Here is a 13,258-nt window from a genome sequence, read left to right as displayed (position 1 = left end):
ATTTGCTTAAAAATTAAAATTGACAGAAACATTAGAAAACATGAAAAAATATACAATTCATTACATTTATTCTAACCATAAGAGGATAAGAAGGTAAAACTTAATTTTAAAACATATAACCTATTTTAAAAGAAATAGAATTATTCTTGAAGAGATGCAGTACCAGAAAACCTACCAGTGGCAACAGAAGTTTCTTGTATAGAATATTCCCACCCCAAATAGTAATAAAAATAACATCTGAATTTTAGAACTGTTCAAATTCTTACATATTTGCATATTGTCATATTTTCCTCTGCTTATCTGCTCTTTATGATTCAAAATAACACTGAAAGTGAAAGTTATTTAATGATTCCTCACCATACCGAAATGACTTATATTTACAATTGTGAAATCTCCTTAGAACATACCTAGAAAGTATATGGTAATTTTACCTTATCTTTACCCATGCCAGGTTCTCTGTACGCTGTCCATTTCTGTGCATCATCACTGTATAAAATTCTGTAGGCTGAGACATAATAGTAGTGCTCTGCTAAAGTTGATCCAGTAGTTATAATACCTGTGAAAATTGAGGTACCCAGTTAGGACAAAAAGCAGGTACCACTTTGTAAAAATTAACAGATCAGTTTTTTAATCCAGAGCTGTATAATGGAGAGTCTTAACTGGTCCAGTTAACTTCAAGAAGTTTATCCAAAGGGCCAGGGTGTGAAGTTTCCACAGTGACTGAAACTTAGTCAACTCATTTTACTTACTTTGTATTTTAATTTTCATGGTATAACCTTGCTAAGCCCTTCCCCTCACACCCCACTTCTTGATGGAAACAGCCCCTTCATTTGACCACAGCTCACTCCTATTTCCAGCTGCTGACACAGCTTTTCCCTGCTCCTGTACTGCCAACCTAAAGGCGCCATTGAAAGAACTGCAGCTTGCTACAACTGACACTGCAGCTCTTCAGCACAACTCACACAGCAAAGCTTTTTTGGAAAGGCTTGTTAGCACAAGAATTAGATGAGTAATGCAAAAAAAGAGTCTCCAGGGAGGAAATAACAAAGGCCACTGGTAAATCCAAGTTGCTTAATGACAGCAAGCCATGCTGCTGATAGCAAAGTCTGCAGCTGCTGTTACAGAGACCAACTCAGGCGTTTTGGAAAGAGACAAATGCAAACTGATCAGTGGAACATGTTTCATAACAGCCTTAAAGCCCTGGACTCTATGAAGCACTCAACCTAAATCAAATTTAATTTTGATTTACATCAGATGACAAACATGCCCATTAACAACAGCAAATCACTGAAGGATTAAACCAGAAAACACTAACACTGGCACTGAAGGTACAACTGCTGCACAGCCACCCTGGAGAATAAACCCAAAATGCCAACACCTCAGTGCTGATATTGGATTCACTGTGGCCATGACAGGCACTAGGGAAAATCTAGGAAACAAGTCACTACACCTGCACCAGAGGTACCTGGGCTGAGCTGACTGGATTTTGATCTGCATCTCCAAGGAGACAATGAGCAGGAAAAGGGAAGAATCAAGAATCCAATAAAATCACAGGAAACACTTCAACAAATTCTGATGTAGAAGAGATGTCTTCTACTATGAAACTACACCTCTTCAGCTCCAGGCTCCTCAGTGTATTAGCAAGGACAAGGAAGCAAATTAAGTGTAATGGTAATTAAGTGCCACCTGAGCTTTATCAAAGGTGCAGCACTGGAAAACAGGATATCAGTAACCAAAAATTTTGAATGCTGCTGAGAAGTCACATCAGATTCACTTACCTGTTATTTTCTTTTCTTTATTCAAGTCAATCTGCAACCACTGATGTTCATCACTGATAAAAGCAGCCCAAGGAGGTCCAATCCTTTTTAGTCTGGCATTTTCAGGTTTCCAAATGTTTACTTGTCCTGTTTGGTTAGGCCACTCGAGAATCGATGATGATGTGATGTGGGAATCAGGAATCACCCCAGACTCCATCCCCAGTGTCCCATAGCAACCTGAAGAACAGAAAAGGCGAGGATTGCAAATGAGAACTGAAGTTATCCTGCTTGGATTTCAAGACTTTACATGCAAATATTAAATTGCCATCTAAATTTTTTCCATAACAATACCAACAAAACACATTGTCTTTTGCTTTCTAACAGGGATGCTAGAACTAAACTAGTCACGAGAATGCCATGATTTGTGCTTGTTCCAAGGATAATATGGATATTCTCTCAGTCACCTCACTCAGAGAGAGTCATTCTCTCACTCACACAGAGCACTCAAGGAGAAGCACTGGGGAACCTTCATGGTCTAAGAGTATCTCTGGTTGCTGCAGGAATGGGAAATGGGCTACTGGTTCATTAGTTCCTTTCTTGTGTCTGTGTAACTTCTTGGATTTTCAAATCAACCCCAGCATTAACAGTGTTAACAGTGTTAACATTAACATTAACAGTGTTAATTTGAACAAAACCAAAGCATGTAGGTAGTCATGTCATAACCCTGGCCTTGAGCTCAAACACATCCTTGAAATTAGTTACATTTTTCTGGTTACCATTCTTATTAAATGTTTCTTCCCATGTTGCCTTCTGTGGGTAGCTGAAAAACATTTCCTAAATTCAGGGCTAAATTTCTTGTTCTTTTAATACCAATGGTTTTTCTCTCCCACGCACAGTCCCTAGAAGTATAAGCAGAGAGCAATCTGTGCCTTCAGTCAGGCAGGCTGAACAACCCAGCCTAGTTTCCCTTCTCCTGTGAACTCCCCCTCTCCACCAAGGGGAGCACTCATCCCTCAAGGAAGGCACAGGTGGCAGAGCCCACGTGTGACTGGACGCCAGAGAAAGTCTTGCCTATGTCCTGAGAGATGACATTAGTAGTTTACTGTCTCTGCTGAATGTACGTCACCTGCCACAGCACTGGATCACTTCACTAAGGGAATTCTTTCCCTCATCTGTCATTTTCCATCTAACATGCTGCCACTTGGCAGCAAAAATGCCTCAGTCTCTAAATACCTGCTACATTCCACTCTTTGCTCTGTGATGCTTCAGTTAATTTCTATCGAGTCTCAAAGTCAGGCAGTTTTTCCTGTATAAGCAGTCTCATCTCCCTCTTCACTGACCATGGCTCTAGCATTAATAACAAACTCCTCTACTTCATGCCAAGTCATAAAACCAACTGCAACATCAGGAACACGCTAGGACCTTCACCACAGTCTGATAAACCTCATTTGCGCATACTACAGGGTTTTATATCCCCTCACCTAACTCCTAGGCAACACAACTACAGACATCTTAATCTAGAGCTCCATCTTGTCTCTAGCTTACCCAATAATTTCTCATGTGTCACTGAAGTTCACAAAGTCTAGATCAGCATTTTTTCCTATCTCTTCCAATTTCCAGGCCATTTCATTACTTTCGTACACACTATGAGATCACATTGTGAAAGACAAAAAAACCCAGCAAACCCTGCCTGGATCACTGTGTTTAATATGCTTTATGCATAAGGACACTAGACCTGTAATTCTTTCTCTCAGCTCTTGCAGATACCTGAGAGAGAAATAATTTTAACATTTTTATTAATTATTAATATGTGCACTATATTTTCTAATTTTTGTTTATTTATACATTTCCATCACCAAACAGATTCCTGTCTTTATATCCCCCTTCACTGTGCCTTTGATTTATGTATTATGAAAAGCATTTATTTGTTTTGAGAAGTATGTGCATGATTCCCCCTCCCTTTCTTTTTTTAACTTTAATCTTTATGAAAAACAGACATGATGGTTTTATGGTTTTTAAATTGTTATTACAACAGTTAAAGAGACTAAAGGAAGGCCACTGTCTTCACAGTATTTCCAACATCCACTCAAAGATGGCATTTAAAGTGACTTACAGAAAAATTAGCTTCCACTTAGAAAACTACAGCTGATTTATTTAATTAGACTGAAAGAATCTCTTTCTGCACATAAGCAAGGCTTACTTGAAACATTGCTGTACCTATAAATTAGTGATGATTAATCATCAAGTTGAGATAGTAAAACAATTCCAAAATATACATTATTGAAGAATGCAGTAAAAAAAGGTCTCACAAATGAGAACAAAAATTAAGAAATCAAATATCTGCAAACCACTTCTATCCACAAACTTTGTATGAAAGTAGTAACATGTAACACGTGATAATGCTTACCACTTGTCTTAAAGGTGAAGAGACTTGTAGACAAGGGTCCCCTGCAGAGAACAAAAGATGATATTTTGCAGTACCCAGTGAGAAAAGTTGAAACAAACTGTCTTCAACTTATTTTTCTTGTCTGACTGCTTGCCACTAAAAGGTTTGCACATGTGCCTGAACAAGCACTTAATGATTAACACATCCTGCCAGCGAGTTGCAGCACTTTCAGTACAAACACCTTCTCAAATGAAATCAAGTCCAGATATATTGCATTAAATACTTTCAAAGAAACATATACCCAGCAAAATGCAAGACTTCGTTAAAATGCTTTCTTTTCAAATTAAGCCAATCATAGTAACACAAATCAATCTCCTGTGATTACTTTCATTTGTGGGTCTTGAGATACAATGACAAGCCACAGTCTTTTCCTGAAACTGAAAAGCTGCAATTAAATTACTGTTTTCCTACAGACCAGTAGGAATTTATAGCCAAGAAGGTAAAAACTCCTTGCAGAATTTGGAAAATGAAAATTCCTGGTCTAGAGATTAAACAATTGGTAAAACAATTTGGTAAAACAATTACACTACAGCAGAAGTCTGAGAAACTTAAGAGAAGAGAACCTGTCCAGGGAACATATAGCTCCACGAGCTGAAATTAATCCCACGATGAGACACTACCAAGACTTAAGGTGCTAAAGATAAGGAAATACACTTACATTTTTGAGGTGACATTGTTAGCCAGGGAGCCTTCATAGTATGGAATGCCCTTGCTGATTACAACATTAATTTGACCACCCAGAGTATTTGACACGACACCTGCGTGAACACCGGCCATACAAAGTGATGACGACTTGAAGAAGGAAGGGAAAGAAAATTTCATACTACTAAGTGAATAAATTAAACACCACACCATATATTGTAAATGCTACACTGTCCAGCTACAGTCCTTGTTATTATTACATTAAAATACTATTCTTAGTTAACTGTTATCTTGGTTATTTAGAAACCACTCATCTTTATTACTGAATTTATAAAAACACAAGAAGAAGGCCCTACATTTCACTGTGTCCTCATCCAGCTGCATTTAGAACGTAACTGTTGTAATTAAATGACCTCAAACCAATACTGAGGTGAATCAGGCTGAAAAAGCCAGATAGCCAGGCTCAGCCTATAATAAATTATATTAGACAACAAAACATGTAAACACATAGAAAATTTTTTAATAGAAAGCACATTGAAAGTATGTTTATTTATTTTCTCACAATTAAGGGGTGAGGAACTGCAGATTTTGTAGCTTTTAGCCAAGGGGCTTTTTATTATATCTTGTGGTTAAGCATGGTTTAACCATCCAGCACTGACCCATGTAAAGCCCCAGTAATACATGCATACAATTCATCCTAAACAAGTCAATTACCTATGTTGTACAAGTCAGTGGAGACAAGTAATAAAAAATGTTTTTGCAGGGTGTCGTGTGTTGACAGGGAAGTGAGTTTTTGAGAGGGAGGTTGTGGCTAAACCAATCAGTGGTCAGATTTGAATACTGGCACCTGGTGTGGCCATTGAAGACATGGACTGCCTCTGAGAAGACAGGGGTTAAAGCAGAGCACTCCCAGGGAAACTTTCTCTTCTTGGTTCCAGTGGTGAAGAAGTTTCACCTCCCCTCCCCAGTAGCTGGGTGGGGGAGGGGGAATCCATGCACCCTGGCTGAGGGGTGGTGATGAACTGAGAGTTGATTATCTGAGGGGTGGTAACTGGATTGAGAATATAAGGTTTTATCTCATTGTGCTGTGGTGGAAACTGGGGGGAGGAGGAGCAATGTTTTGGGAAGGTTTTTATTCTGTGTTCTGTGTGTTCCTTCTTACATATTGTAAGTTAATAAAGTTTTTTTCCTTTATTCCTAAGCTGGAGCCTGCTTTGCTCTATTTCTGGTCACATCTCACAGCAGCCACTGGGGAGAATATATTTTCATGGGGGCACTGGCATTGCGCCAGCATCAAACCATGACACAGGGTATCATGATCTTGCCTTTTCTCCTTGGATGACAGAATCAACTAGCAAATGTCACAGTGACACTTCCCTGGCTTGCAGGCTACAGGTGCCACAGTGAGCAGCACTCATCACACCAAGTCCATCAGGCTTGCCCAGAGTAAGCTCACATCCAGCAGGTCTGGGATCAACACAGCTCCCCTCTCCAATAAAGTAAGAGCATGGTGATTTAGTAGGAGATGCAACTCTCTCCTTCCTGCTCACCAGATGTCAGCAGTGAGAGCTCCAAGCCCTCAAGGACTGTGAACATTAGGGTCACACAAAAAAGAATCAAGATTTTGGGTATTTTTTAAAGCAGCGAACAGTTCCCATACATTCGAAAGAGATGCATAAGAAACCTCAACCTGAAACTTGGGTCTAATATGCTGGACAATTTCATTTTTTTCCACACAGCCTGACTTCTGGGAAATTCACAGCCTTTTTTTGTTTATAAAGTATACAAAAATAAAGTCACAGGGCATTTATTTCCTTAAGTTTCCTTAGGAAAAGGTTTAGTTTTCCTCCATAGAAAACAATTATTCCAGATTTTGTAAAAAATCTCCCAACAAGCAGAACTCCTGCAGATGCTGCAAATTTGTGAGGCAGAGAATCAATTTAATATTGTTATTAGCTACAAAAATTACCTTGCAGCCACTTAGTGAGGACTCACTGGGGACGAGAACATGTAACACAGTTACACTGTGGTGACATTTTTAAATGGGGGTGATTGTTTAACCAAGTAACCTGGGATTTACAACTATTTGGGGAACAAAAGAAACAGACACATTTTAAGTTTGTATTTGATACTAAAATCTTTGGTTACTAACATTTTTACGTTGTCTTACATCTGTGCTATATCTAATGGCTTATTAAAAGAGTAATTTAAAATAAAAACCAAGGATTTAATGTAATTTTTAGTAGGCTGCTAGTAAAATTATAATCACTTATAATAAACATAGCAAACATCCTCCCATCCTATGGCAAGTTCATTAATTGACTGGCAAAGGCTTACATTAGAAAAATACCGTATAGGGTTTTGCAGTGTTTTAAGTAAGTCTTTAATACATTATTAAAGATGTTCATTACCAACTTATAGAACTACTCTTACAGTATTAAATTTGTTTTGCAAATTATTTTATAGCTGCTGAGCATAAACAGTATTTCATCTCTAAAGTGTAACAAAAATTAAGATCACCACTGAGACACTGCTGAAAGAGGCATTACAGTGTCAAAAATAAGACGACATCATTAAAATAACTGGTTCTATCTTTATAAATCTCAATTTCCCAGCCTAAGAAAACCAACTAAAAGAAAACAGGAAGTAGAAAAAACCCAATATTTTGATAGATGCACCCTTCTCTGCAGGACTTATGAAAGTATTTGAGACTCCACTTCTTGGAGATGGCAACATCTGAAGCACCTGTCATTAGGCACCAGTGCTAAAAAATGAGTACCATGTTATTCACTTTTAGGAGGTACAAATCCCAGAATACAGGAAGCACAACTAATGCAAACAACTACAACTGACTTGCATTATCCACCATGTGTTTTATGAAAATTCACTTGAGCCCATGGTATTTTCACTTACATCTCTGTATCCATGAGGAATAGTGCCTGAAATATCAGCAAAAGGAATCACACATCCAGCTGGACAATACTTACTGAAAGAGAACAAACTATCAAGTCAGGATAGGCATGCACCTCCAACTCTCTTACTGTTATAAAAAAGTTATGGTTTTGATTTACAAGACTCTGCTATTCATGTATCACTATGTAATGATATCTTCTAATTGAAGATCTATCAAATCAGACCAAAAATACTCACAAGTACACAACAGGAGGACAGACATTTGAAAATGTTTTAAAATAAGTCCCAGCTGAAAGTACAGTTCCAGTCTCAATATGATGAACTAATAAGGCCAGCATTTTATATTATGAATACTATGTGGCTCCTGTAAATTCAAAGTCATATAACTAAAAATATTAATGAATTTTATTTTATGAACTAGAGACCTTCATATCTATTTGTTTTGCACCCTTAAATAAAGCATCTGAAAAGTAATGCTATTTTGTAACAGCTTTTGGCAATGCTTAGACCACAAAAACTGGCGAAATTACCGCTAGCACATAAAAAGCACAAGGCAAGACACCAGCACCTCTGGAGCAGGCCTGTGTTCATGTTCTAGGACCATTTCATACTGCACACACGAAAATTATTACAACTTCAAGAGCTAAAAGTAAAGTGGAGCAAACACATCAACATTTTCACCACAACTCAGCAACAACTGAAGCAATGCTGTAGGTTCCATGAAAACAGGGGGATTCAGAGACTTTGTTACACATTGACTAAGGCCAGAACCTACAACTAGAGCCCTATTCTGGAACCTGGGAAAATGAAGGAGAAATGCAAAGGTTGTACTTTGAAATGTTCCAGGTTGCCACAGCTTAAGTTCTCCAAAAATTAAGCTTTGACACTTCACAGTAGTCTGCAGCTTTAAACATTGGCCTTGCTTTAGATGGAAATGGGGAAAGAGACAACAGGAAAATGTTCCCCTTCAGAATGTAGAGCATTCTGTGTCTCCACGGAACCTCATTAATGAGCACCAAACTCTGAAATGGGTCTGCAATTTCTAACACGTGTCATCATTTAATGGTGACATTAGGTAACTGTAATACAAATTTAAGTAATTAAGTTGTGTACCTGCTAAAATGTATTTATAAAAGCAATATTCTTTCTATGAAAATGAGATATTAGCTCCTATGTGTCAGTGCAAATTAACAAGGTTCTACCGTATACTGCATGTAAATAACACAAATGGGAGAGATGGGAGGAGGAAGGAGGAGTGCAAATGTCAAAATTCTTCAGCTCTAACCCAAATTAGTTTGTGTCTCAAGTTCTCTGGATGGCCAATTTTCAAGCTGCATCAGAATATGTAACAAAGCAAAGTAGAAACACTTAAATTACTTCATTAAAGAGACTGGGAGGAAAACAGGTAAAAATCAGTCTTACTTGAATTCTGGTTCGGAAAAGTGACTTGCAATGTCTAAACAGGTAATTAAGTCTGCAAAGAAAAAATGTAAGTCAAAAGGATGAAAAAGACAAAAGGTTGAATATGCTTTTTAAACTGCACGAATACATATATTTGAGCCTCTGAGGCTTAACAAAAAGTCTCAGAATGAAAAAAACACATTCCTACTAAATTTTCTTGCAACAGATTTTGTATCATAGTAGAACCTTGCTAATTGTCTGAGTAACTGGGAAATCTACTGAGAATATAATACTAGATAATACTACAAAAATTCATTTTCTGTGCAGCTTAATTTTAATTTATAGCTATATTTCAGAGATAAATCAGAAACAGAAACGTATGCTCTTTTCACAAAATTAAATTAATAAGATAAAGAGGCCGGTGTTTTCACCATTTAATGGTTCTGCAGTGCTGAACACAAACACCACAGAGAACAAATATTAGAATGCTGTGTTACTGGCATCCATGACTGATACCACAAATTTCTTGTTTGTGTCTGCTGTGTATCAACACATACAAGTCCAAAATACAGAGAGGAAAGCATCAAATACTCTACAAAACTAAAAACTGAGACTCTTTATCTGTTCTTTTTAAAATAACTTCCAGATAGGGTTTTTTGCCTTCTGAGGCAGTTGCCGCTGCTCCTTCATTTCCTTGCAGACCACATGTTATCACTCACCTTTACAATGAGTGGGAGGAGATGCAAAATAAATACAGCAACCTCTTTCAGAGGCTTAGAAGAACCAAAACCAGGGGGAAAAAACTCAAGAAAAAGACAAAAAACTAGTCCACAGATTATGACACTAAAGTTAAAGGAGTACAGGATGCTGCTACTGAAATAAAAATTTCCACAAGGTTAGTTTAAAATATATCCAGTTTGATAAGAAAACTTGTTAGCTATCTGCTACCTTGACTACTACCTGAAAAAATGCATTTTGTCCTGAACTTTTAGGTAGGCAGTCAAATTTCCTACAGAAATATCATGAAGAGTGTACTAAATTTTTAGAAGTTAGTTTGTAAGAACGTGGGAGTAAATGAACTGGTTCTGTTTTTACTAGACAGCTCTAATTCTGCCAGCAGAAAAAAATCACCAAATAATTATAAATACCCGATTTGCCAGTGGTTGAATAAGTTGCAAGAAATCCACGTCCAGAAGTGTGAACTCCACTCATGAACTGTACTGTGACTTCATTGCTTTTTGAAGTAATTAAACCATCCATTTGAAAGCCAAACCCACAGTATTTTCCTGTGGAGAGAAGGAGGAGAACAAATATTGACCCAAAACAACATATGTAATAAGCATCTTATTCAATTTCCAGCCTCTTATTTCATCTGCAGTGTGGGTTCACATTAGTTCTGGTGTATGGTCAAAAGCAAATACATGAGAATGACACCAAATAAGGCATAGTGGTCATTTAAAGCAAATGGCAGACTGTGCATTCTACATTTGTTCTGTCACTGTCAAAGGTCTTGCATACCCCAATACCTGCAGATAAATGTGACCTTATCCCATTCATCTCTAGCCACACATAACCTCCACACTCAGAGCTTCAAAGAACATGAGGAAGGAAAAGGATCAAGTTAGGACAATGAGAAGCATCTACTGAAGCAAATGAGAAAAAAACCCTCCTTTTCCCAAAGCTACTGAAGCACTTCCTCCTCATAGACTCTTCCACGGCTTCTGTCACATACTTTCCCTAATTCTGGACAGCAGCAGGCACAGCTCACTGCATTTCAGCAGTATCATACATATATCATATCACAGGAAAGCACCATTAAGATAAATTACCAGTTAGCTCACTTTTTATTTTGTCACACCTAAAAAACATAACTGTGGTATTCACATATTCTTTGAACAGAGAGAGACATAATTCTCTCTCCCGGGATTTTCCTGGGAAGCTGAAAGTCTGTGAGAAAGCTTAGACAAAGAAGAAAAACAGTTCTTATCTTCACTTGCTGCATCTGTTGTATGGCACACGGGGAATGTGTTATGGAGATTGTTTACCAAAAGGGATTTGTTAATTGGACACTGGTGATGGTGTTTTGGATTGATTGACCAGTTAGGTGAAAGCTGTGTTGTGACCCATGACTGTGAGAGTCATGGGTTTTTCTTTAGTATAGTATAGTATTAGTGTAGTATGTAGTATAATATAGTATAGCTTAATAAAGCATTTGTTCAGCCTTCTGCAATCATGGAGTCAATGCACGTTATTCCTTGGTTGGGGATCTGCCTGAGACAGTACATAACAAAGGTTCTGTACCTGGGTGCTTCTCTTGCCATAGAAAAAATAACACAATTTCAACTGCTGGAGTCCACAGATATTGACAGTATTTGCCCTGTGAAGTCCTAGAACTGATACCACATTAATGGATGAATGGCTGTTAAACAGGCCCCAGTCAATATGGAATTCTCCAGTCCTACTAACTAGAAGCTTTAGTAAAGATACTGACCAGTTAATTAATTTGTTTAGGAAAAAAATCTTCTGTTCTACAGGCTACCACGATCATTCGATATTGTAGAAACCATCTATAACCCTATTTAAGATTCTGCAGTGGATAAGTGAAGTGGATAATCACCAGCAGTAAATGACACTGCCTCTGTTTCAGCTCATCACTCCACTTGCTTTCCTCATAATGAGTATGTTATCATATAGCAGAAATAGCAGAAAAAGAGGCAAGACTCCTTCCTCAAATAAAGGCAAATTACCATGCTAATGTAGAGGAAGTGAAGTAACAGAGTCCTGCCAGAATAGTTCTTAACAAATATAATACAAAATAAGTTTAAGATGTACATCAATTTCCTTTAAAAAGTGAACTGCACTCCAAAACGCTATCAAAATAATTTTAAAAAAATTTAGAAGTTAAAATACAAATTCCTGTCATTATTCAGAGCTTTCTAGATGTTGCTTATTCAGATTTTTTTTAACAAAGCATGGGTATCTTCTAATAAAAAAACAGAAAAATTTTTTTTAATGTTTTGTTTTCAGCCACTGGATCTTGTAACATGAGTGACCATAATGAGACTCCTCTTAAAACCCCTTCTTCAGGCAAATACACAAAGCAAGCCATTTAAACCCAGTTTGGATAAACTCTCCAGTGCTGCTTGCCCCATGGACATACGGCCTTTGACAAACTGTAGAGTGATGCACTCCATGCATTTCATGATTCATAGCATGGCATACTTTTGAGACTATAAATCATTTTTCTAACTCTTCCCTGGCCTCTTGCCTGATTTTTGACAATCTTGTAAAAAGCAAGCACTAGGAATGGACAAAGCATGACGGCAGCAACACCTTTGTCAGAAGATGTGTGCAGAAGATATAATATTGCTATTTTGTCTGCACTTATGCATTGAAGGATCCCGAGTGCTTTTGTACAGCTACAATACAGCAGGAGAGGGAACTCTCATGTCTTAAATAAGTATATCTGACTGCAGATGCAGTGATTTGACTGTACTGAAATCTTACAAACTCCTCTAGATCTCACTTACACTAGAGACAAACCTAACACTGAGCATTTGAATCTTCTTTTGATTTCTTTATAAGTACTCAACAGGCTTGGAATAAGCACTAGCCCTTAAAAGCTTCATTAGAAACTCTCTCTGTTTACCAATGAACCCACTAACAATTTATTTTTTAATCTAACCAGCCAACTTTTAAGTCATTTTGGGTTAAAAAAGGTATGACTGAATTTCAGATTTTATGTAAAACAGGTATTTTAATGGTAGATCATGTCAGCAGTCCTGAATGGAAAAACTTAGGATAAGTCCAGAATTTTCCCAAGAAAATTCAAGTCACTGTTTAATCTCTCCAGTGTCTGTGGCTTCAAACATTAAAAAAACCCCAAAACCTTGCCTCATCTGCATTTGCCACTGTTGACATCTCTGTTTGTCCTTTGATTTAATTTATTAAGAGAAGAACAAGATACACATTTCCCCAACATGCTGTGCTGCTCCACGAGCAGGCCACAGCTGAAAAGCAAGGGAAACAAATGAAGCAGGAATTTACTTGAACCCATTAAGTCCCTTGTAAAAGTGAGTAATAGACTATCAGAACTTGG

At 37.6% G+C, this 13,258-nt stretch overlaps 1 protein-coding gene across 3 annotated transcripts in view; it reads right to left on the bottom strand.

The window, feature by feature from the left end:
* The window catches only part of DCBLD2 (discoidin, CUB and LCCL domain containing 2), a 78,514-nt gene that overhangs the window by 46,799 nt on the left and 18,457 nt on the right, over nt 1-13,258 (bottom strand). For all 3 annotated transcript variants that reach the window (XM_036383660.2, XM_036383642.2, XM_036383651.2), the window contains exons 3-9: nt 10,308-10,445; nt 9,181-9,232; nt 7,759-7,831; nt 4,862-4,995; nt 4,165-4,205; nt 1,779-1,994; nt 432-556 (exon numbers count right to left, since the gene is read on the bottom strand). In XM_036383660.2, the coding sequence (XP_036239553.1) occupies nt 432-556; nt 1,779-1,994; nt 4,165-4,205; nt 4,862-4,995; nt 7,759-7,831; nt 9,181-9,232; nt 10,308-10,445 (779 nt within the window). The remainder of the gene's footprint in view (nt 1-431; nt 557-1,778; nt 1,995-4,164; nt 4,206-4,861; nt 4,996-7,758; nt 7,832-9,180; nt 9,233-10,307; nt 10,446-13,258) is intronic.

This window comes from Molothrus ater, chromosome 2 (assembly GCF_012460135.2).
Source record: "Molothrus ater isolate BHLD 08-10-18 breed brown headed cowbird chromosome 2, BPBGC_Mater_1.1, whole genome shotgun sequence".
Lineage (NCBI taxonomy): Eukaryota > Metazoa > Chordata > Aves > Passeriformes > Icteridae > Molothrus > Molothrus ater.
Note: the sequence above shows the minus strand (reverse complement) of the source record. Positions and strands in the feature narration are given on the sequence as shown.